The sequence below is a fragment of the Phasianus colchicus genome, chromosome 1 (assembly GCF_987193195.1).
Source record: "Phasianus colchicus chromosome 1, bPhaCol1.hap1.1, whole genome shotgun sequence".
NCBI lineage: Eukaryota > Metazoa > Chordata > Aves > Galliformes > Phasianidae > Phasianus > Phasianus colchicus.
Window position 1 is genome coordinate 11,266,160 of NC_143436.1, and position 25,133 is coordinate 11,291,292.

The 25,133-nt window shown below is 34.3% G+C and overlaps 1 protein-coding gene across 8 annotated transcripts in view; it reads left to right on the forward strand.

Annotated features, from left to right (window-relative positions):
- The window catches only part of CACNA2D1 (calcium voltage-gated channel auxiliary subunit alpha2delta 1), a 359,292-nt gene that overhangs the window by 329,113 nt on the left and 5,046 nt on the right, over window positions 1–25,133 (forward strand). For 5 of the 8 annotated variants that reach the window (XM_031591457.2, XM_090135242.1, XM_090135262.1 and 2 more), the window contains 15 exons: window positions 706–803; window positions 2,767–2,851; window positions 3,118–3,180; window positions 4,085–4,188; window positions 5,409–5,495; window positions 5,851–5,918; window positions 7,295–7,333; window positions 8,384–8,455; window positions 9,042–9,194; window positions 9,281–9,333; window positions 12,278–12,333; window positions 12,479–12,608; window positions 14,491–14,603; window positions 17,390–17,472; window positions 18,745–18,833. In XM_031591457.2, coding sequence (XP_031447317.1) covers window positions 706–803; window positions 2,767–2,851; window positions 3,118–3,180; window positions 4,085–4,188; window positions 5,409–5,495; window positions 5,851–5,918; window positions 7,295–7,333; window positions 8,384–8,455; window positions 9,042–9,194; window positions 9,281–9,333; window positions 12,278–12,333; window positions 12,479–12,608; window positions 14,491–14,603; window positions 17,390–17,472; window positions 18,745–18,833 — 1,293 coding nt within the window. The remainder of the gene's footprint in view (window positions 1–705; window positions 804–2,766; window positions 2,852–3,117; window positions 3,181–4,084; window positions 4,189–5,408; window positions 5,496–5,850; window positions 5,919–7,294; window positions 7,334–8,383; window positions 8,456–9,041; window positions 9,195–9,280; window positions 9,334–12,277; window positions 12,334–12,478; window positions 12,609–14,490; window positions 14,604–17,389; window positions 17,473–18,744; window positions 18,834–25,133) is intronic. The other 3 variants (XM_031591373.2, XM_090135255.1, XM_090135270.1) reach the window with 1 other exon arrangement.

Below are 25,133 nucleotides of genomic sequence, written 5' to 3' on the forward strand. Positions count from 1 at the left end.
AGATAGCTTAATTAGATACTCAGGCTTCTTTTGGTCATAAAGTTAATTTAATATAGATAATTCTGTTAAAAAATGAACTCCTGGCTTGACTGCTGAATGTTCTCTACATTTTAATTAGAGTTATTAGATGGCGAATGGCATTAAACATTTGCCTTGAAAATGCCCAGTGACTTTTATTGTGCTTGCTTGTATTCAGTGAATTGCACACTGATATACTGCTTTCAAACATTATGAAAATGACAGTAGTTTAAATGTTCATCTGGTTTGCCTATGTCAAAACAGAAAGCATTTATGTGTATGGGGTGTGTACCTTATTAAAATTGCCTTCATAGAAGATAGGATCTCAGCCCATAAATCCATTGTTAGCTGAACATAAAGTGACAGTGTCTCCAACAGCAGTCCACATACTTTCCAGTACAGTTCAACCCAATAGAGTATAATTTCATCAGGCATTTCCTTGTTTAATTTACAGACTCTGGAGTGTTTTTTTTCTGAGAATCTGTGCCCTATCTAATGCATGATAATTCAGATATAAGCAGGCTCCAGAACCCTGATTTCCTGAAATACTGACTATGATCAGAACTACAGCAGTGGTTCCAACCATTCACAATAGTGGCACAGACCTCCTTGGACTTTCAGATTGTTGATCTGCTTCAGAACCATACAAAACAAATCTGAAAAGGCTAATGTTTTATTGTTTTTCAGAGAATATTGTACTGATGTAAAGAAATCAGAAAACAACACTGAATTTTTATTAAATTTCAATGAGTTTATTGATAGAAATACTCCAAGCAGTCCATCATGTAAGTACTCTTTTCAATTCATTGATTTTCTTATAAATAATATTTACTTATAAGTGAAAATTAGTCAATCTGAAGGCTTCCATGCCCAAATCACACATTGTTGTTGTATTTTTTTAATCTCTGATTTTTAAAAAAATAGGAATACATCTGGTGTTGGACTTTTTTATCCAAGATAGACTGCAAAGTTAGTTTGGAGTTATATAGGTTCATTTAAGAGTGATTGCAGGGCACTGTGCATCCCATGTTTTGCATGCTTCCTTTCAGCATTATGTTTTGAAGCAATCAACTACTAATTTGTTTTACTGCACTCCAAATATTTTGAACTGATAGTTTTTCCTCTTGAGCATATCAATCAAAGAGGATCTCAAGATGCCTATTTTCTTGTCAGCTTATATAACAAAATAACTAAATAGATAGCACTGAGAACCAATGTAAAAATCAAAATAAAAGATAAGAGAGTTATATTAGTGTTTCACAGACTGGTAAAAGAGACTTCACTTGGGCTTAAGATCATAGACGGATGTAATTGCTGCACTGGTGAGCGCTGGACTTTGAGATAGTACTCACATATTTAAATTTTGCCTTAAACTCCATTTAGAATGACTTTAACATTTTAATCAAACCACCAGTATTATGTTAAAGTCCTGTTCTCGTGAAAAATTAAATATTTAGATTTTTTTAATGCATTATCTGTTTAGCATTATTAACAGTTTATAAATAATTTGAATAAACACTTTTTTATCCTTGCTTTTTTGGTACCATGTTGCTGTATGGGATCACTTTGAAGTGATCAATTTGAGGTGAAGGTCCAGCATTGTAGCTTTCATCCAGAAAAGACCATGTATTGAAAGTACTGAATGCTTAAAAAATCTCCCAATGAAATCTCCCAATGAAACTGTCTTAAAAACCTATTGGGGAGGGTGGAGCAGAAGGGAGTTCTTTTTAAAAAAGTTAATTCTACTCACTTATGTCAATGAATAACCAAAATGTTTCTTGAGTCCTTTGACTCAAGCCTTGAAAGTGAAAACATTTGCCTCAAATGATTATACCACATAACAAATGAAAACTCTGGTTTAATACTCACTAGTTGTACAAGCTAATATTGAGAGTACATTTAGTGATATTGTTGTATATGCTAGGGCTTAAGTCATTACGCCGAAATGTTATCAAATCATAAAATGTGTATGAAAGAACAAAAGCCAGATTTTCCCTTTACATTATTCAGTTACAGTTCAGCTCCATAATATTTTCAGTATTGATTAAATATTAAATGGATATTTAAATCTGTAAAGTGCATGTTTAGTTTAGTTGACCATTCCTAGAAGTTTTGGCTTTTTTGCATTATACTAAAAAGTACGATTGAGAAGGACTGACTTCAAGCCATCTACTGAAAGATTTTTAAAAACAATACATCCGTCTAGGCCACTAATTCAAAAGACAAATAGTTATGTCTTTTTGTTGTTGTTTCTGGGTGTTTTTTTTTTTTGTTGTTGTTGTTTATTTTATTTTTTTTAAGCTGGGACTTGACTAATTTAAATATATATTTTTTTTAAATTGTGGTGATTATCTCTGATTTTGTAACATGTAAGAGAGTAAGTATTCAGTAAAACTTAAATGTTTTGTTGAAACTTTCTCAAACTGGAATATAAAGCTTTTCAATGGAAGCATGCTTTAAAAATCAGTTTATTTCCAAACTAAATGGGACCTTGAAAAGTTGAGACCTGATGCTACAAGCAATTTTCTTATTCCTTTGGTAAAACATTGGAAAAACTTAAGCAAAATCAAGAGTTTTAGAGCAGCTTGTTTAACGTGCAATATTTGACATAACTTGAAGTTAGTCAGAATGACCATAGAAAGAGCCTAATTTTGGTGGTGATACCGTCTTAGCAACTCAGAATTTAATTCTAGTGGCTTAAGCCCCATGTCATATGTTTTCAGATGAGTGTCTTGACTCTTTTACTAGGTAATACTGATATGGTCATTAGAGTTCTGCTGGATGCAGGATTTACAAATGAACTTGCCCAAAATTATTGGAGTAAACTGTATCTGTAAGTATTCTTTCTGTTGATTGTTTTGTTGTTGTTGTTTGTTGTTTTTGTTGTTATTAATGAATTTTGGAGTCTGAAAAACAAACAAGAAGCCTGAAAAATAAGAAAACATAATCTTTCTCATGATCTCCTAACAATGTAATTCATATGCATATAAAGAGATACACAGTTAATCTTTGTACAGGATGGATATTTAAATCATGATTATGTACCCTTGAACTTAAGAGAACTTCAGTTTTTACTTTTAATCTTATTTTTGTTTATAGTGATGGAGTTGTTGCACAGTTTGTTGTTACGGATGGTGGAATTACCAGAGTGTTCCCCAAAAGGTAACTATTACTATGAAAGACTATAAGGTGATAATGAAAATGTTTAAACCTGCTCTGATAACTATACAATAAATTGGATGATTTTTCTTTGATTTTACTTATATCGCTGCTTGTAACTGATCTGTAACCAGATCTGTGTAAAGAAGTAAAAGTACTCATGTGCTGATAGTGGAACCGTGTTAGTCCCTAATTTTCCTAAGCATTCATTTGTTTGATAAGCTGGCAGTCTTCACTGTAGAGCAGTAGATGATTTTTATTTTTTTTTCAGACTAACAGAATCATACTGAATAGTTCAGGGACTTAAGAGAGAAAAATATGTTGTTGTCACAGGGGGAAAAGAGAATGCTGAAGTGTACATATAATCACCTAAATACTCCCTTTGTTGACAAGCAATAGTAAGAGTATAGGTACAGATATGCTGTAAATGGCAAAATTACCTGATTTCTTTGTTTCCGCAAAATGGATTTTACTAATAAGATCAGTTTATTTTTTATTCTGGTGTTATTAATGTTTTATGTTTTAAAGTCTTTTGGGATACTGTTTTCTTAAGATAGCATGTGGTATCAAGGTTTGTTTATATTTTGATGTAAATAGTGCTGTAGTTATATTTATCTCAGTACAGCTAAAAATAAGGAGAGAAGGTCCATGTTGTACTAATAATACTTTTTTTTTTTTTTTTCCCCTTCAACTTTATATTTTACTAGTTATTTCTGGCACTTAACCGGCTAAAGCTAATGAAGTCTGATGACTATATAGGTGAATCTCACGTTATCTACAACTATGAAATATTAAAACAAATGAAAACAGCAACAAAGCCCTGTGCAGCACAGCATTAATGCGATGCTAACCATTTTTTTATTATTTATTATTATTATTTTTTTAATTGCTATTTTTTTGTGATTAGGGCAGGAGAAGATTGGTTGGAAAATGCAGAAACTTATGAAGTCAGTTTCTATAAACGAAGTTTAGATAATGACAACTATATTTTCACAGCTCCCTACTACAACAGTAAGTCATCACTGTTCTAAAAGTCCAGAGCTAGCTAGTGCAATATTAGAATATTTCTGGAAGTTTCCTGTGACAATTGAGCTCAGTGACAAAGGTTGCAAGTGTAACACTTGAAAAAGAAAGAAATCTTGGGATGTAACCTATTATTAAGGAAAAGATAGCTGGGAAAGCACCTAACAAGGGACATAATAATTTGTCATCTACATTGATGGCCCTGTATGCAAAAAAAATTAACAAAGCTGAGACAATACAGAGCATATTTGTTTTCATTTATTAGACTGGAAAAATGGTTTCTAAAGATGCTTTGGCAGAATTATCTAAAACTGAAGAATAACACTACTTTAAAAGCTGTATTTGAGCTGAGTTCTGTGTATTTCCTCAGATATAGGGGAGCAGGTATTTGGAGTCTACAATTGTCCACTGAACTGCTTAAACTAAGCTTTTTTTTTTTTAAAAAAAAAAAAACATTTTTCAAATCACTATTACAAACCAAAACTTGTTCATCTGAAATACTGTGATATTTAAAACCTGTATGTGCACAATAGTAAGTGCTTGTTACTGATAAGCAGCATTAACCTTGCCAAGCCGATCTAAAAGCAGATGCTACTACAAATGACATACTCCCCCTTTTAAACATATGGATCTTTTATTACTGTTATTTCACATGTATTTATTACATCTTTTCTCAATAAAATGTTAACAAGGTTATTAAATAAATTCCCTGAAGCCTTTGTTGTTCCTCAAAGAGCTCCAGGTAATGTACTTTTAACTTGCTTTTTCATACTGGGTAGTGTTGAAAACATGCTGAAGTCTGTCAGAGTAGTAATTGTCATTAGTGAGTGGTGATAGTATACTCTGTATTAAAAAACACAGACAACAGCAAGATAAAATCTTTGGCTCTGATCCTAGTTTTAACAGAGCTGCTCTCATATGAAACATTATCATGGCTGTTTTTGTAGACGAAAGGCTACAGTGACTTTGTGCAAAGATCATGTACCAAACGTGAAGGAAGTCTGAAAAGAGTATTTCTCTTAATTATCTAGGTGTTAGTGGTCTGAGCAATTACAAGTGGGAAATACAATGTACAATTGCGTCAGGGTTTTCAAATAAGAATTCTTTGAATTGTCCTTGATATTTGAACCATCTTTAATTTCAATTACAAAAGAAGAAATTTATATCTCACTCTAATTCTTTCTTTCTTCCCCCAAACATACTGTCAGAAAGCGGTGCCAATAGCTATGAATCAGGTATTATGGTAAGCAAGGCAGTGGAAATTACAATTAATGGAAAACTTCTGAAACCTGCAGGTAAGCCAAAACGGTGCTAAAACTCTAAATACTGGAGTTACTTTGCTATTGCTCAACATTAAATTTTAATGGAGATTTCAAAGGAGTTTCAGTTTCTATAGTACTCTTTTCTCTAAAATTTTTAATCTTACTAGTGGAAATCAAAAGATCTGTCTGTGTTTGAGAAAGAGTACTTAAATTTGTTGGTCTTATGAAGGATGTTGGTGATCAGACAACTGAGCAAAACTCATATTTTTTTCCTTTTCCAGTTTAATAATTTAGATTCTCTTACAATTTTTCTCTCTTCATAGGATTCTACAGTTACCTTTTTTCTTTTTCATTTTACTAAAAAAGTCTTTCATGTATTTCTTGTTAGTTGTTGGAATAAAAATTGATGTAACCAGATGGATGGAAAATTTCACAAAAACCACAATCAAGAGCCTGGTAAGCAATTGACCAAGTCTTTTTTTGAACTTTATGTTCATTTCTCAAAGTTTCAAATGCAAATAAGTCTAACAGCTTTTTTTTGTGCCAGAGTCACACTGATGCATATTTGCCAAGTAGTTGTGGTATTTAAATCATCCAAATGCACAAAATACATCTATGTTGAAACAGGCTGTATTTTGTACGTGTCTTGCTTTCATAATTATAGAACATGGAAAAGGACAAAGAAAAATGTCATACTCTAGCCTGCAGGCGGCTTACTATGATCATTCTCTATTAGTGAATAAAACCTGCAAAATAATTTCCTCCCCCCTCACAAAAAAAAGGGGGGGAAAAAAAGATGTGTTTTTTTTTGTTGTTGTTGTTTTGGTTTTTTGGTTTCTTTTTTTTTTTTTTTTTGTAAATTTAATGTGAAGGAAGTGTAAGCATTAAGTATTTATATTGCAATAAACATCACAACATTTCAGCCCTTTCATTTCTCATATCTAAGTTTAAGCATGAAGAAGAAAAACAAAAATTGAGGGAAAAGGTAAACAACTATGTAGTACACCAAGAAAGGAGAAAGGCATAAAATGGAGACAGTTATGGAACAACTGGACGAGGCAATTTTGGTTGCTTGGTTGTATATTAAGGGAATCAGTGTCTACGCTTGTTGTATTAGGTATTAGAGCTGTAGTTCAATGGGTAGGCAAATGCATTGCCCAAAATGTCAGAACCTTAAGGAAAAGAAGAATAATGAAAAAGAGAGTAACATCTCATAATTAGTTTGACATGAGTAACTCCGCCATTATCTGCTGATTGTTTTGCTCAGGACATAATGCAAGGAATCAGTTGCGTGTTTATGTACACACATATTGCAAGAAAAACAGAAATGTGCTAGTAATCAAAACTAAGTGGAGATGGTGGGTTTCCTTTATCAGATGAGATTTCCATACTTTGAGATTAGTGAAGCTATTCAGTCAAAAAGAAATACTTGGCATCATGTTTTCTAGGCTTTCTTGACATACACAAAATAGAAGCATACAAATACACATGTTCTTTCTCTTGTATTTTATATTCACAACTCCAAAGTCTTGAGAAGTCCCTCAAACTGTAATAGAAAGAAGTTCTTTATCTTTAATACTCTGACCATTCTCAAAAAGAGAAATGGACCAGAGTAGCTGTGAAGTTGGTAGTGACTGTGCTGTTGATAGTTACTGAATGCAGATTGTTTTTATGTACTTGTGACAAATAACACACACACAGTATCCCTAAAGTAGGTTAATATACAGATATCAAAAATCACATCATTTCTTGTCTTGTTTGATAAATATCACTGCAAAATACAGTTTCTTATGAAACATTTTTGTGAAGATTGCTGTCTTTTTGTTTTTTAGTGCAACAGTGAAATCTGTGGCTGTGAAAAAAATAGTATGGTAAGAATATGTTCAGTTTTTGAATATCTGTAAGATAATGACAAATGATGCATTGAGCATTATTCTTTCATGATATTTTTTGAAGATTAGAGTTTTGAAAATGAGACCTAGTGACCTATGTCTTGAGGAGAAAATTAAAAGAGGAGAGGGCAAAAATGGGAATACAAGTCAGAAAAAAAAAAGAGAAAGAAAAAAAGAAAAAAGAATCTAGAAGAGGGGTACCTTAGAGAAAAAGGTAAATGCAAACTGAAAAGCAACAAAGTATGTGATGTACTTTTCAACAATGATTAGCCATCCTCCTTTCCTCTTTTTCCTGCCGTTTAGGATTTGGGAATCCCATAACTCTGCTGGCACACAGGAGAACACATTTTCAGCAACTATTGCAGTATCAGATTCTGCCATATGCTTAAAAGCTTCCTCTCTCAAGGTCTTCTCTAAGATCTTTTGTGGAGTTAGAAGAATGTTAAATGGAGGGGTTACATTGAAAAAGGGTACTTTGGGCCTCACCGCTATCTCCTTAATCTCCGATTGAAAGCAGCTAAAAGAATATAGGGAACCAGTGGGCTTTCCAGTCCTGCACCTGACACATGGAAGGAACTAAGTAGGCAAGCATGAAATATACAAAAATGTGAAATTAATCTCAAATCACAAGCTCAGAATCTGTCTTTAGGGCCTTTACTTTTAGAGGCTGCAAATAGTAAAAGGTTTTACATGTGGCTGAAAGCACACTACGAGTTGTAGTCCCTTATTATGAGCACAGATTCAATTATCATCTGATTTAATATGGATATAGCACTCTTACAGCTAACAAAGGATTGAGTAAATAAGAATTTACAAAACAACTTCCATGAAATTAAGTCACAAATAGGCTTTTGATCTCTTCAAACTGTTATAATGCTGGTAACGCTACTTATTTTAGCATAATATTGGCCCTTGGCTATGAGGTTGTGATTTGGCCACATAGGTTTGAAGATGTTTCTGAAGTATAGAATAAAGACGTTTCTCTTGACAAATCATTTCTACAAAACGTATTTTGCTTTCTTATAATAGCATGTGGACTGTGTTATCCTTGATGATGGTGGATTTCTTCTGATGTCAAATCGGGATGAATATACCCAACAGGTATGCATATTTTTGAGTACTGTAATTAAAACAGAACAGGGAGATGTTTTACAATAAAAAAGTAGCATTGTTTCCCAGCTCACCCTAATACTGCATTTTTTTTTTCTAAATATATTTATAGTGCACATCAGAGTTTTAAAAACTTGTTCAGCAATTATAATACACTTTGGGGGAAAAAAAATATGAGGAATTCCAGTTATTTTGTTAGCATTATTCACAGTTTTATTTATGGTTTAAGGTGCTACGCTTCCGCAGTATTATTTGTGCTCTGCCTTTAGAATGATAGGTCTACTGATGGATGAATAAAACTGGTGAAGAGGGCAAGTAGGATGGCATCCACATGCCTTTCTCTTATTTTTGTGGTAGTCAAATGTAGAAGTAGTGTATTTAATAACTTCCTAACTTGAGTTCTCAATCAAGCTACTGAAACAGTTATTTTCAAGCAGAATAAAATGATAGATGACACAATTGAATGAGTCTCCCTAGAGAAAATAAAATAAAGAATAAGTAACAACATTGTTTACTTTTCTGTACAAAAACTACTTGGTAATACTTTAACTTATCTCTATACATTCTTCTTCGTCAGATTGGAAGATTCTTTGGTGAAATTGACCCTGGCTTGATGAGAAACTTAATTAACATGTCCCTGTATGCCTTTAACAAGTCGTATGACTATCAATCAGTCTGTGATCCTGAAGAAGAACCAAAGCAAGGAGCTGGACTTCGTTCAGCTTATGTGGTCAGTAGTACCTTATGAGGCAACTGACATTTCTGTAAAAGTGTGCAGTTGTTTACATAAATAATAATCTTGTTCTTTTTTCTCAGCCTACAATAGCAGATATTTTGCATCTAGGATGGTGGGCTTCGGCAGCTGCCTGGTAAGTACAAGCATGTAGGAGGTTAAGACAATTAGTCTTTTATTTTTTATCTTTTTCCCCAGTAAAATTTTTCTTAACCCTTACTTTATGATCGTTTCTCATGGTGAAAGTTCTTGATTATGTTTCCAAACCCCTTTGAACTGTCAACAGTCAAGTGATATGTCAGCAGTTAAATTCCAAACCACTCTTGCCATGTTTTGTGTCTGTATGTTCTAACTCTAAAAAGTCAGCTTCAGTAAATAAATTGGGATTAACAATCTAAGTCTGATTGACAGCTGTGAAGGGGGAACAACAGGGAGAGACTCTTTATTAGGGAGTGTAGTGATAGAACAAGGGCTAATGTAATCTATAAGAGGCTAAATCTAAATTAAATATAAAGAAAAATTCTTCAGTATGAGGGTGGTGAGGCACTGAAAAAGGTTTCCCATTACTGGAAGTGTTCTAGGACAGTCTGCATGGAGCTCTAGACAACCAGATCTACTGGAAGGAGTCCCTGCACATGGAGGTACGGGGAGGAATGAGATGGTCTTTAAGATTGCTTCCCAAACCATACTGTGGTTCTATTAAACTATATTTGGAAATATTGCACAGTCTTAAGAAAATCAATTTTGGTTCTTCGGTGAATCATTTTATGAAAATATTTAATACTTCTCTATGGTGAAATATAAAGAAGCAAAATGTGCTTCAGACCACAGGATAACCAGTGTTGTTTGTTTATATGTGTCAGCTAATTTTTTAAATTATATATATTATTTGGTTCTTTGAAGTGATGTGAAAAGGACACTGAACTATATGAAAGAAAAAAAGGAAATCTAAAGTATTTTTGATAATTCTCCAGTTTTGTAGCATTTTTTATAGTGTGTGTGGGAAATTCTTATATTTGAACTGTTCTGTTCATTTAGGAGCTCCTAAATGGATCTTTATTTTCTTTTGATTTCTTTATGTGTAATTAATAATGGCCGCAGAAACGATTTTACTATTTCAGAACCATGTAGATAGAAATCCCTATTGACTACTTACCTAACACCAAGCTGGGGTAAGCTATTGGGGCTGATGTGATACTTATACACAGATGTGAATTGCATTACTGGAGACTGTCTCTTCACTTTTCTAAAGTTTCATGATGCTTATTTTTTATAGTAATTATCAAGCTAGAATAAATTACCTACTTTATGAAGTTACAAGTTAAAATATATAGTAGATGAACAAATGTAGTAATTTTCACATGATGTGCTCTAAGAAGATTGTACGTTGTTTTTTATTGTTGGTTACATTTTGATAATAGCAACAGCTAAAATCTTGGTTTTCTTGAACAACGGCAAACATCAAAAACTGGAGATGGGCAATAATCCAGAACAGAAACTTGAGCTCTTTTCAAACACAGAGACTTTAGTTTATCAGTGTTCAAATCAGACTCTGTGGTCTGGACTCAATTTAGACCTGAGGTTTATTTTGTGTGATGTTTAACTTGAAAGTACCACATGATAGTTCTTTCTGTGAACATAATTTTAATGGAATCTAGGTCATGAGCAGGCAGAGAAGGACATAAAGCAAGCAGAGTGAAAAGGGCTGACAAAAAATGGATTAAATGAGGCACCTGGCAAAACCAAATGCAGAGAAATAAGAGAAGCAGGCTGAGGAAAACTGTAATGTTTCTGGAAACAATGTGGGATAAAAGAGTGAATAATAGTTTTCAGAAATTGATACGGGATATATCAGCATTAAGAGAGTGCATATTGTTTCTCCTTCATGCTCTTTTAACTTAGAATCTACAGCTTTCCCAGGCTGCTGGTTTCATTCGTTCTCAGTAAATTCTGCAGTAAGCTGTTGTAAGGGGCTGGACTTTCAGTTAGCAAATTCCAATCACTGTTGAATTGCAGTAGGTTTCTTCCCATCCATGATGGTTGGTGCACCCTCCATCTGATGATAATTGAAGGCATAAAGGTATGGAAGTAAATCCAGATCCTCTTCAAGCACTGACTTGAGTAGAAACATGTCAGGCAGATTCAGTTTTGTTATGCGTAGACCACACTGGCTTAGGAGAAAAGGAAAAGACCCTTGAGTAAAGTTATGCAGTCTCTTCCCTCTGCATGACAGTCAGATGTGGTGAGGAGAGATCAGGACTGCTCATCACATTATCGTTAGAAACAAACCTAAAACAAGACCATAGGAAGGTACAGCTTCAAGGTTTAAACAGAGGCAGAGAGTCGGGGAATGTGAATATAGCTATTCCTATTTTGGAAGGTCAGTAGAAGAGAAGTGAGCTGACTATGTGACAAGCCAGTACTTGCTTCAAGTAAATGACATAAGAAAAATGTGATCATAAGCAACGAAAAATAACTGTGAAGTATAAGGATCTGTTTAAGTGTTTTGCCAGCATCTAGGAAGAAAATACATTCCGTACCTCAAGAGCAGGAACAGAGATGATTTTAAAAATCAATTGTTAAAGTCATAATTTTTGTAATATACTTGTAATACACCAGTGTTAATCTCCTGATAATTTAATGAGCCTTAATCAGTGTAAAGTATCTAATTCAGGACTCTTTTCGCTGAGTGTGTTCCAAATGAGTTCTGGTTGGTTTGAGTGCTGGAGGAACACCACCATGCCTCTTCCACCTCCTGCAGTGAGATAAAAGGAAGACATGGATGGCATGTTAACATTTCCGTTACATAAGTTATGGGCACAAATGATAGCAAATCTCATCAGTGAAATAAAAGATTAGTGTGAAAGAAGACATGGAAGAAACTGAAAAGAAAAAAAATGAAGCTGTGAAATGTATACAAGCACAGTGTTAATAGCTGACAAAAGCATAATTAGCTGTGATGATTCTGCTATTACTTGTTCTTGTTTGAGTAGTTTTTAAGGACACAGCAAATACAAATACAAAAAAAAAAAAAAAAAAAAAAACCCTTTAACAAATACATGTTATTTTTCTGTGTTCAGGTCTATCTTGCAGCAGCTGTTTTTGAGCTTGACTTTCCCACGTTTCCTTGAGGCAGGTAAGTCAAGAGAATATTAGAGAGTCAACTTTGAGTGAACTGGAAGGTAAGAATCTAGGTTGGGGGCCATATTTTGGATCACCTCATTTTGTCTACATCTTTTAAAATGTCTTTATTTATTTATTTTTGTTCCTCTTTCTGGCAGCTGATATGGAAGATGATGATTTTTCTACTGCTCTGCCTAAAACAAGTTGTATCACTGAGCAAACTCAGTATTTCTTTGAAAATGATGATAAATCTTTTATTGGGATTGTAGACTGCATCAACTGTTCAAGGTAGGCCTACTTCAATGTTAACAATAGCTTTTGGATATTCATTTATTACGAAAAAAGTTAAAGACACCATTGCAGTAATAAAAATGTATTTGAGGTTAATTACGTCAGACTTCCGTGAAGTGTAGAGGTATTTAAGGAGTATGAATAAACTGAATTATTTGTATTTGCTTAGAATGAATTTGAATTTAATGATTCATTGTCATTTATTTTTTATTTTATTTTATTTTTTGCTTTATAGTCTATATACTCTGTGTAAATAAATCCTCATTTTCCTTTACTGTTGGTTTTCTTTTAATTTATTACGTAAACTTAAAAGAGTTCTGTAATACTTGGAAGCAGATATCTCCTTTAATGGAGTTATATATTGAAATTTATGATGGTCAAGAAGATTACATAATTTTTTTTCAAATTTACCTTTTAGTCAATAGTACTGATGATTTAAGAGCTGTTACAGATTATATTAACTTCAGCATTCATTGGTTCCAGAGGGTACTGTCAGAAGGCTTGGAAATACATTTTGTCTAAATACATTTTCTAAAGATGATATTGCATTGTCAGCCTCACCCTCTGAAAAGAAAAGCCCAAACTTGTATACATACTATAGACATTTTAAACTTTTTTTTTTTAACAGCAAGATTACTCAATTTAAAATTCATAAGCAAATGTTAAAAAATAGATGAATGCAAAGACAACTGTGATATTCTCCATGCATCGGTATCCCAGTCAGTACAGTTGTGTGCTTCAATGTGCACTTGGCAATCTGGAAAGATCAACAATATAAGAAAGGATAAGTGAAGCTGATGCTGTTTTAAGACAAATAATTACCATGTTTCTAACTATGATGGATATGTTATTGTTATAAAGCCAGGAAAACACAAGAAAAAAGAGGTGGCCTGAGCTTGGTTAAAACAACCAGATACATAATTAGAGCATAAGTTATTTAATTATCAGGTATTTTGTCATCCTACTGTACTTAATCAGAGCTATGAACTCATCATCTGAAAAATTTGATAAAAAAGAAGTTGGTAAAATGCATTTACATCTAAGTAACAAAATGTTTCCTTGTGTAGAATGACAACCACCTTTACAAAGTTTATAAACCTTTTTTTTTAATAGAATCTATTAACAGTAATTAACCTGTTACATTATCCTGACTTGTCTTGCTTTGACATCTAGGATAGATTTTCCTAGTGACTAAGAAATACTGACAAACTATGATTGTGGAAGGTCTGTCTGCCTCTCCTGTAGATTTAAGTAATAGCGCATTAAATTTTTCTTTGAAAAATCCAGATACAATCATATGTTTAGTAACTAACATATGAAGTGTATCTATAGCTTACAGATATAATTCTATCTCTTCAATTACTTACAAATTACAAATGATCCTATTAACTGAAAGGCCTTTTGCAGAACAATATATACATAAAATACAACGAACACATATCCAAAAAACAGCACAAATACCCTAAACTGGTTTATCTTCCTTTTTTTTGGTAAGTTTATGTGTGTGTTTTCTTTTCATTTGTGTTTTTTGTTGTTTTTCAGTGTTGCCGGGAGAAGAATTGATGCTGAACTGATGTTTTTTTCTCTGTATAGCTACTACTTTAGAAGCACAGAGCTAGCTGTTAAATCAATTAAAGACCTTCTGTGCTCTACTCCTTTTTTCTTTTTCCACCAATAAGTCTAGCTGAAAGAGGGAATCTTGAAAATGTCAAAAAGATTACAAAATTTGTCATTAATGTTTCCTGATGTTCATTAACAGAAAAGAGAAGGCAGTTGGATTCTGAGAAGTTAGATAATGTTTTATTCTGATTATGGATGTTCTCATATACGATTTTCCTTGTTTCACTTAAGCATTGTTTATTGTCGGCTTTTTTTCCAGACTTTATCATGCAGAGAAGATTTCAAACACCAATCTAGTATTCATTATTAGTGACAGCCAACTGCTATGCCGCTCCTGTGATCCAAAGCCACTGATGCAAGCAGAGAAGCCGGGTATCCTTTAAAATCAAGTTATTTACTGATGTGGATTGATTTTTCTGTCTGTGACATACTGCAATATAATTGGAAAGTAATGCTCTGTTTGTGTATATATTAGTAGCGTGGTTGCCATTGGAGTACTTGAAGCAGCAGATATTTGTGGGCAACAACACAAATCATCTAAAACAGCAGTCCTTGAGGTAGAGGGCAAAGCTGTTGTTTGAGAGGATCTCAGCGGAAATAGACTCAGAGGAGCATAATGAAAAAGGTGCAAAGTCTTGGATCCAAGACAAAATAATGGTATGCAAGTAGACAAAGTCTAAGGGTTGAGTGATGAGAAACAGCTCTGCAGAAAATGCCTTGAGGGTCATGATGGAGAAGAAATTGAACATCAGTTGGCAGTATGCCTAGCAATAAAGGTCATGTGATGATCCTTCCTATCTCATAAACACTTATGAGACTGCACCTGGAGTGCTTTATACAGACTTGGATTCCTCAGCACCTTACTGACGTAGTGCAGCTAGCCCAGTGAAGGACCACCAAAGTGACTGGCAGCTGGAGTGCAGGACGTGAGAAGGAAGCCTGAGACACCCAAGCTTATTCAGCCTTAAGAAAAGCAAAGAAATATCTATGAAGAGAAGTAAGAAGGGTAACACCAATATGAGATGGCTTGGTCATTAAAAGCTGAATGCTGCACTGATGCCTGCAACACTCAGACAAAGTGACTGAGGCACTTAATTGTATACTTAGTGCAGATAAGAACTACTTACTCCTTGTGGAATCTGCTTTAATCATCAAAGACTATAGTTTTCCAGCTGCTGTCATGGAAATTCTTCAAATCTGGCTGGAAATACAGGATGTACCTGCCAAGTACAGTCCTTGAGCATGCACTGAAACAAAAATCTGGTGAAAAATTGTTCTAAGATGAAACTTTGCCCTGCTCTGTTCACTCCACTAGGTACAGGTAGATAATTGCAATGGAAATACAGGAAATACAGGTCAGGAAAAATTTGGCAGAGAGTAATCATAGTAAATTATTATGACAGAATGTGAAACAAATATATATCTTTTTCCATGTCAGGAAGTTGGTTGAGACAGCCTACTTCCATACCTGAAATAAAAACAAATGATGGTAGAGATGACTATATTTCTTTAGCACAAACAGCGTGTTCATTCTGACATTCATAAAATGGGAATTCCATCTATGCTTGGTCTAAAAGAGGAAGTTACACTGGAGTGGAAGCAATACTCATGTTGTCACAAAACTATGTAAACACAGCCTAATATTCTAATTGGCTTCAGTCCATGACAGTTTGATTAACTATTGCCACTGTCTGAATTTATGGATAAAACATGCTATAGAAAACAGAATACGTTTGATGGGAAATAGGCACATTATGTGCATTTCCCTGTGGGGATCCAACCTTTCAGAGGGCAGTAAATGACCTCAAATTGCAGTCAGAGCAGCTGGGTGGGCTTGTATTGACTAAATGAACTATTTTATTCTTTGTTTCAACTATGCAGTATTAGACTATCCTCTCTTTTCTATAACCAAGGTACATTGTGAAATGCAGATGTAGCATAACATCACACAAATAGGCAGAATGACCTTTAGGTGTTATTCAGATGGATATTATTAGGCTCTGATTCCTCCTGGCTGGTACAGCTTTGCTTGTACGTGTGGTCTTTTAGAGTTCTTCTATGTTTTGACTTCCTTTTCACCTGGGCCCCCGCAGAGGAGAGGGAGGGGAGTATGATAACATCTGAATGAAGACAGAAATAGATTGCAGAGCTGTAGAAATAAATTCCCTGTCTTCTTGCCTTCTCTTCTTTTGATCATCTTCTCTTACTGCACTGAATCTGATGTAGTACTCCACAGCAGTGCATGAATTGGATTGCTTCAAATTTACATTAGATATACTAAACTAGGTAAAAAATTTGGTGCTCAGTATTTGAAAAAAAAACAAACTCTAGCTTATTGTGTGTACTACCCACAAGGGAAATGATTCAAAAAACCAAAAATATTTAAACCCCACAAAAACAAAAAATGTAACACACTGAATGGTAATATCAGCAGGTTCGGTAGAAGACTGTTTTCATTGTATTAGTGCCTTTCTAGTACACTGCAATGATTTTTGCATCTTTTTAGTCTGTGGTTAAAGCGAAGTATTGTATTTATGCTTAAATATCAGCAAATATGAGTTTCAGAGACATAAACCAATGCACTACCTCACATTTACTATTGAAGGCTACAGTGAGATAATCTTTTCTATGACATTTGGAGTAATATAGGTTTAGTAAAATAAATAATTCTTATAGGCCTTGGCATTACTGCCACAATCTTCACTGCAATCTTCAATTGGTATATAACATTACCTTTCCAGATGGACTTCCTCACTTTTACTGTGCTTATTCAATTCAGCCCATATAACTCAATAGTAACATACACAATTACAACAGAAGGTTTCCCACTTTGTCAAATAATTTCTGTAATATTTGTGCAATAGTAATAGAAGCATCCTTTATTTTTTGCATATTGTTCTGAAATTACTAATTGTTAAAAGTCACGAAGAGTTCTTTTCTAAGCAGTATCCTTTAAAAAAGATAGTTGATGTCTATTTTATTGGGATGTTGGTTTGATTTTATTTGGTTTTCTCTCACTTAACTAGGGAACTGTGACTGCTGATTTCAATTGCTGTGCTGTCTGAATAAAACTTTTCCCACAAAAGTAAAAACAGAATGTTAATCTTGGTTATATACAAAGCCCAAAATACAAATGTGCTCCTTAACCAGATACACAGATGAAGGGCCAAATCCTTGTGAAATGGTCAAACAGCCCAGATACAGAAAAGGTCCTGATGTCTGTTTTGATGAAGCCAAACAGGTAAAATTGAACTTGCAACACTTCAGTGTATCACTAAAAACAGTTGTAGAGTTGTTCTAGAAGAGCAGGGAAAACTGTATTTAAATGTTCCTTGATGCCTTGTAATCTATCTATCACTAAACATACTGTTCACTCTAGACCATAGTCACTCTATTTCAAGTATCCCATGAATTACATAAAATTAACAGCTGCTTTCTTATCTACCTTTCCTATAACTATGTACTTTCACACATGATTTCCACAAAAGTAACCTCAGCAAGGATAAAACTGATGGGCTGAGTACAGTGCTATGAAATTTGTCTGTGGATTTGGCACACAGATGATATTCCTGTTATGAACCAGTATTTTTATAATAATATATTTACAAATATCATTTGAAGTGTTGTTACATGGTGAAAACCGTCTGTTTTGGGATGATGTTCCTCCTAGAAATTCTGCAAGTGTTTTGACCTTACATCAAATTCTTAACAAGTACAAAACTGCATTTCTTTTCTGAAATCAGTAAAGCTATGATGCTTTAGTTCTCCTTGTACTGTATACGTAATTGTAGTTTCGAAGGAAAAAATGATAACTGTCCCAAATATATTATTTATTTTGAATATAATCTCTCCTTCAAAATGCTTTGTGAAAAAGAACAAATTTAGTTCCGAATATTCAGAATAAATTGCAAGACAAAGAGTACTTAACAGGAGAATAGTTGACATCATATAAAAATTAATTTTAAAAAGCATTTGTAATACTTCATCTCATTTTTGCAAAGGAAAGATTGTTTGACACTTCTGATGAAGTTAGTTGATTATAACTACTGTGTACCAGGTTTTGATCCAATGATCCAAGCAGACACAATGGTTGAGTTGTCTGTATATAAAAAAAGTAAAATCCAGACAGTATTCTACACTTTAAATGCATTTTTCTAGTAACAAGATTTAATTTGAATAAAGAAGTCTTGTTAGACACCAATAAAGCTGAAAACCCAGAAGAATATTTGTCCATTGTAAATATTCCATTTCCTTCCAACTATCATGTGTGAAAGTAAAACTCTTGCTCACTAGCTTGATGTGCTAATCAGTGTGTAAGTCATGTGTTTTGTAACAGTGGATTGTTTTGGTTAAGTTCATTTGCAAAATTCGCTGTGAATCTCTTGCTCTTGGGTGGATGCTTTCACATTAACTCTGCTAACTGCCAGCAAACTGCATGATATCTCATCTTGTATGTCTTTTTTTCTGTGTTTTCTTTCTTTTCCTCTATTGCTACTTTGCCCGTTATTAATAGGATCAGCCTATATGCACAACGAGTCGTGCCTCTGCCATGACGTCTGCTCCTATCTTCATTTTTCTGCAAGTTTTCATGTGGTGTGGATGGTCAGTTACTTTCTCTAATTTTTTGTTTTGTTCTTGGCTTAAAAAAATTAGCAGGCTTTTTCTAGTAGAAAGCATACAAAAGAAAACGTAATGAAGCAGGTCCCAAAAGCTGCAGTCTGGAGCAAATTACTATTGCAATATTTAGGGAAATTAAATATGAAAAAACTCTGTTTGGAGCCTTATAAATCAGAGTTAGGGAACACAGAGACTTCTCCCATAGCAAATACAAAGACACAGAAACCTTTCGGGCTTAGGCAGTTGTCTCTTTGAAACTGCACATGTATCAACTGAGTCTGTGTTCTCTTCAAAATATTTTTCCCCTGTCCCTGTTAAAATAAAATAAAAGTAAGTTTTCTGCACAGAAGCAAACAAAGGTACAAGGTAATCAGAAGAGATGGTACCTGTGAAAATAAAGCTGTATTTGAGGATAGCAAAGACAAGTGCTCTGCGTATGGAAGTTTTCTCCTCATTCAAGTTAACAAAAATGTTAATGATAGAAGGTAACAGTGTGAATTCATTTGATGAGATACTGGATTCAGTAAATTCATATTTTTAACTTATTGTGACCTAAACATATTTGTTGCCTAATTAATGTAAATGATGTTTTTTCTTCTAATGAAATACACGAATACTGCATGTTGACCTAGTGCAGACTTTCCAGTTCAGAATCAAGGTCCTGGAATTTTTGACTGTGTTGTGTTTAATGACATGAGAATTTCCACTACTGCGCGGTGACATGTATGCAAAAAGAACTGCTGTTCTGATGAGAATAAGATTAGTGTTGAACTTGTACACTTTCAGGGTGTCTGATCAAAAATATTACTCAGAAAACCACTAGAGGGAGATACTAACATACGTATCAAAGCCAGCTGACTGTCCACTGGTAGAAGTGGAATCTTAGTGTCAGTTTTCAGAGTTAATGTGGTAGAATATAAAAAAATTGTAACAAAATAAAATTGTTCTTGTAATTATGTATATTCTTTTTATACTTGGGGGAAGATTCAGTTAATATCACTTGAACATCAGTGAAAAAAACTTTAAGTTCTCTTTAGCAGCTGTAATGGAGTAATTTTGAAGTTTCATTTTGTATATTTAAACGATCTAATTTCTAGCCAGCTTGCACAGAGATAGCTGAAGGTTGTAAGGAAGGGTAAAGTCCCTTCCCCCAAGGCAGTGGTATTTCACATTCACATCTAGATTAACATCTCATATTCTTACTTGTGCAATTTGCTCTGTAAGTAACCTTATTTTAATTAAAAAGCTACAGTCTAATGTACATTAGACAGAGGCTCACCTTGACCTGAGGTCTTTATGCCTGTACTGATCTTTCTGCTCAAAAAGGCAGACCAAAAACTTGTAGTTGGAAACTCATGAAGAAACATCATTTTAGCTGATACATTACTTTCAGGAGAAAGTTATAAAAGTAATTTTGTTCATCAATTCTGTTTTTAAGGATCTTGTGAATAAGGTAACAGTTTCTTGCAGGGCATTAATTAAAGTCACTGAAGTAAGCACATATAAAATAGCTGATCAGGTTCAGCGATTTATTTATTTATTTGTTTGTTTATTCTTTTCCAAAAAAAAAAGAAAAAAAGAAAAAAAAAGCATAACAAAATAGTCTTTATCATTCCTTGAATAGCTTGCTCTTACTGGTTTTGTTTGCAATGCCTTAGAATAAAGAGGGTAGTAGAAAAGAGATTGTTAGGCCCTTCTGAGAATGCCTTAATTCCATTACCTCCCAGGTGTCAATGGGCACGTTGAGACTGATTAGCACCCCAGAAAACTGTGTATGTCTTGATGACATTTGCTGTATCCCTGATCTATATATAGGCAGGTGTATAGACTGGGCAGTATCATGTGGTAGTCCAGTCAAAGCAAGGTAGCAACTTTTATGAAAGACCACTGAAACTTGAAACAACTCTTGAGTACGAGCTGAGGTGTTTTCCATGCAAGAGAAGGGCTTATAATAAATGTTAGATTACAAAAGATATAACATTCAGTAATCATTTGGTATCAAAGATTATATTAGAAGATCTTTGGCTGATATCTTAGTTTTTTCCTATTTATAGTCAATATATCGTAATGGGTTCTGATTAACTTCTCAAAACAGAGTTTTAGTACTTGAAATGTGTATTGTATACCTCTAAAGAATTAACACGAATGCACGTAGTCTAAGGTGTGTATATATATGTTTTTCCATGTGTATATTTAAAATTTTGAACTGGCACTGCCTTCCAGAAAATGTTGATATATATAGCAATGAATATGTGGTTTTGATACTCTACAATGAATGTAAGGTTTTATAAAAGCATTCATTTCCATTTTGCATGTGCTGAATAATTTTCATGGTGTGTGATGTAAAATAACCCTCTTAGGAGTTATGATAGTAAGGCATGACATGAAAGAGATGACATTTGTATTTGACACTTCACCTCAAGCATAGAGGAATAGGTGAAGGAAATTTCACATGTGATTTATTAATGCAAGAAATTCCCGATGCACTTTTGGTGAAGAGGAACTGGGTGAAGAGAATTCTTTCCAATGAAAGAAATATTCTGATCTTGTGCTTATTTAGGGTTCCTAGGCGTACGTAATAGTGACAAATGTAATGGGTCAGAAAATTTTAGTGAAAATCCTCAGAAAATAGCTGAATGTCTCATTGCACTGACAGATATAAGGAGTGAAAATGATGCTGTTAAAAGAAAGCTTAGATATTATATCTAAGCAATTGATAATTTCTCAACTTTGGCAGGTTTTACTGAATGTAATTGTATTCTCGTTGAAATTAATGATAGGATTCCATTTATTTCCATTTTTTTTTTAATTTATGTAAATTACTATTTGACCTTCTCTGCTTCTTGGTGAACTTCTGCAGGGAGTTCCCGTGTTTGTTGATCAGAAAGCTTAGGAGTTTTGGGCTTGTAAAGTGCACTCAAATAGAAAAAAAAACTTAAGCCACTATTATAGAGCTAAATTAGAAAGCTAATTAATGGCAGAGACTGGTCTGGAAATTACTACTATTGATATAATATAATATTGTTATAATGTAAGCTCTTTACATAATTATATTTTTTTTTCCTTAAGAATGCTAATACTGATTTTTGTTTTGTTCCTTTTTTACATCCCAGTTTTTTTCAGCTCTGTCAGTGAATGTTATCATTCCTGACAATTTACTAAATTTAATTTGCCTACTTGATCTGAGTTCCAGTATATTTATTCCAAACTGATCTAATTCATCTAATGCCTTTTGTTTAAAGAATGCATTGTGTGTAGTGGGAATCATGTGGAAGTGTTCAACCCTTAAAAGCTGACAAAATAACTCATTAAAATCCTTTGTTATATCTCCTATAATCCCCAGCTTTCCTGTTTACACCTCAGTTATCAAGCAGTTTCGCTAACCCAGATTTGCATTGTGCTTTTAATTTATCCAAAACTTTTTACCTTTGTATTTAGCACATGTTGCAGGAAGATCAGAAAAAAAAATCTTTATTAGTCCTCCCAATTTCCTGTTCTAATTTGTACTTTCTTGTTTTTGCCCATTTGTGTAAATTTCATTCCTTAAAGGTTGATCTTTTCCCTATGACAGCCTGCTCAATCTCCCTACTGATTTATACAAGATTTTTTTTGATTTTTTGTTGTTTCTTTTTTTTTTTTGTCATTTTTGGGTTTGTTTGCTTTTGTTCTTTTGTTGATGTTTTAGTTGCTTGTTTTAGTTGTAACATTCACTTAACCTGGATATCCACTGTAAAATTTCTAAATAGCCTTTTGTATCCATGTTAAAAGTCTTGCTTTTTGGGCTGCTGCTTCTATGCTATTTCCTGCTTCTTTCTTTCTTTCTTTCTTTCTTTCTTTCTTTCTTTCTTTCTTTCTTTCTTTCTTTCTTTCTTTCTTTCTTTCTTTCTTTCTTTCTTTCTTTCTTTCTCTTTCTTTCTTTCTTTCTGCCTTTCTTCCTTTCTCTTCCTTTCCCTTCCTTCCTTCCTTCCTTCCTTCCTTCCTTCCTTCCTTCCTTCCTTCCTTCCTTCCTTCCTTCCTTCCTTCCTTCCTTCCTTCCTTCCTTCCTTCCTTCCTTCCTTCCTTCCTTCCTTCCTTCCTTCCTTCCTTCTTTCCTTCCTTCCTTCCTTTCTCTTCCTTCCTTTCTCTTCCTTCCTTCCTTCCTTCCTTCCTTCCTTCCTTCCTTCCTTCCTTCCTTCCTTCCTTCCTTCCTTCCTTCCTTCCTTCCTTCCTTCCTTCCTTCCTTCCTTCCTTCCTTCCTTCCTTCCTTCCTTCCTTCCTTTCTCTTCCTTCCTTCCTTCCTTCCTTCCTTCCTTCCTTCCTTCCTTCCTTCCTTCCTTCCTTCCTTCCTTCCTTCCTTCCTTCCTTCCTTCCTTCCTTCCTTCCTTCCTTCCTTCCTTCCTTCCTTCCTTCCTTCCTTCCTTCCTTCCTCTTCCTTCCTTTCTCCTCCTTCCTTCCTTCCTTCCTTCCTTCCTTCCTTCCTTCCTTCCTTCCTTCCTTCCTTCCTTCCTTCCTTCCTTCCTTCCTTCCTTCCTTCCTTCCTTCCTTCCTTCCTTCCTTCCTTCCTTCCTTCCTTCCTTTCTTCTCTCTCTTCCTCTCTTCCTCTCTTCCTCTCTTTCTCTCTTTCTTTTCTGAAAGTGAGTTCGTTGTCTTTTTTTATGACTTTTTGAACTGTGGTTTGTAATTTTCACAGAGTTCCCTTCCTTGAATCTTTTGAGTTGGATTTGTTTGGCCCGATGTTTCACACAGGAATGCTAAGTCCATCTGCGTTGTGGTCTACACTGCTACTAGACCAATACTATAGTTGTAGAGAGCAGCATACTACAGAGAATTTGAAAGTGGTCCCATGTACAACTGATTCAAAGACTCTTCCAAGAAGCCATCATTTATCACATCTAAAAATGTGATTTTTTTTCTTGATAGTGCATTGATCCAATCTCTGTATTGCCTCTCACTATTCCATGATTGATTTTGTTACAGTCATCAGGTGGTCAGCAATGCAATACTAGTATTAAGTTTCTATTATTAGATTCTAAAAAGTTGTACCCACAGAGATTTCATCACACCTTCTTTTCCCTTAATATTTTTGCCCCATCACACTTTCTATTATCCTTAACATAACATCATTATGGTGAATGTTCCATATTGCTCTTCTGACCAAGTTGGTAGCCAGTAATGCTCTCTAGTACTGGTTATTCTCCTTCCACCACATGTCTAATTATTATTATCTTGGAGTGGTTAATCGATACCTTTTCTTCATGATTCCACCTTAATTTTATGCTTCTTGCAATGCTGTATTAACACTTAAAAATTTTGCTCAAGGATGTGCTGGTAGATAGAAAGCGTTTTGATGAGCCTTCTGTATTTATTTTGACTATTTTCCCATTGGCTTTTCTGAGGCATATTAATTATTAGTTATATCTGTCTCAGAGGCATGTCAGTCTTGTTCCATACTCATTAGACTTCCTCATCTTTCTGTTTAAAAGATGTTCTTCTTGCAACCTTTTCAATTTTTGTGCCAGCAGCTGGACTGCATTACAAATAAGGTGCAGTCTGTCCTTCCTGGACATGTTGCTCCTGTTGAAGAAGCTTCCCCAGTTCCTGAGAGGAACTATCTCCCTTCCTGCTTACACTGTTACCTTGTCTTTGAAGACTGTGAAGTTGAATATAAAGGGAAAGTGTCTTTTTAAGCTATTTGCGTAGAATGCCATGAAAACAAGTAGAAGAATAAATATTTTCAGCCTCCAAAGCTACCTCTCCATCCAGAACTTGGTGAACGAAGTAGAGCAAGGAATGGCTGAAATATTTCCCTGCAGTTTTAGATAGCTGAACATAGATTTCTTCTATGAGAAGCGAGAAGGTTTACACCTTCTTGTATGTTACAGAATCCAGAACAAGTATAAAATGTATTTCAACCAGACTAGCAAATTAAATCTTGATGTGAAAGATACTATGCATGACAGGCAAGGTGAGACCAAATAACAGAAGTTACTGGTTAAGAAGAAGGAGGGAAGACCTGTGATTGCTCTGTGGCATAATGAGTAGTTAGGTCCACTGATGCATGTCAAAGCAGTAAAGCTTGGAGCCAGCTCTAAAATTGGAGCCTGTCTTGTTTACAGACTGCAAAGAAGTTACAAAACAAACAATAGAAAATTTATTTCAGAACTCAGACAAAGAAAGGATTTTCCTTCGTTTTGATCATATATTCACCTGCAGAGCATATTCTTTTTAATATGTAATCATGTTGAAGTAATGGGCGTGACCAGTCTGATATTTGTTTTCTTATTTTGAATAGTTATGGGTTTTTCT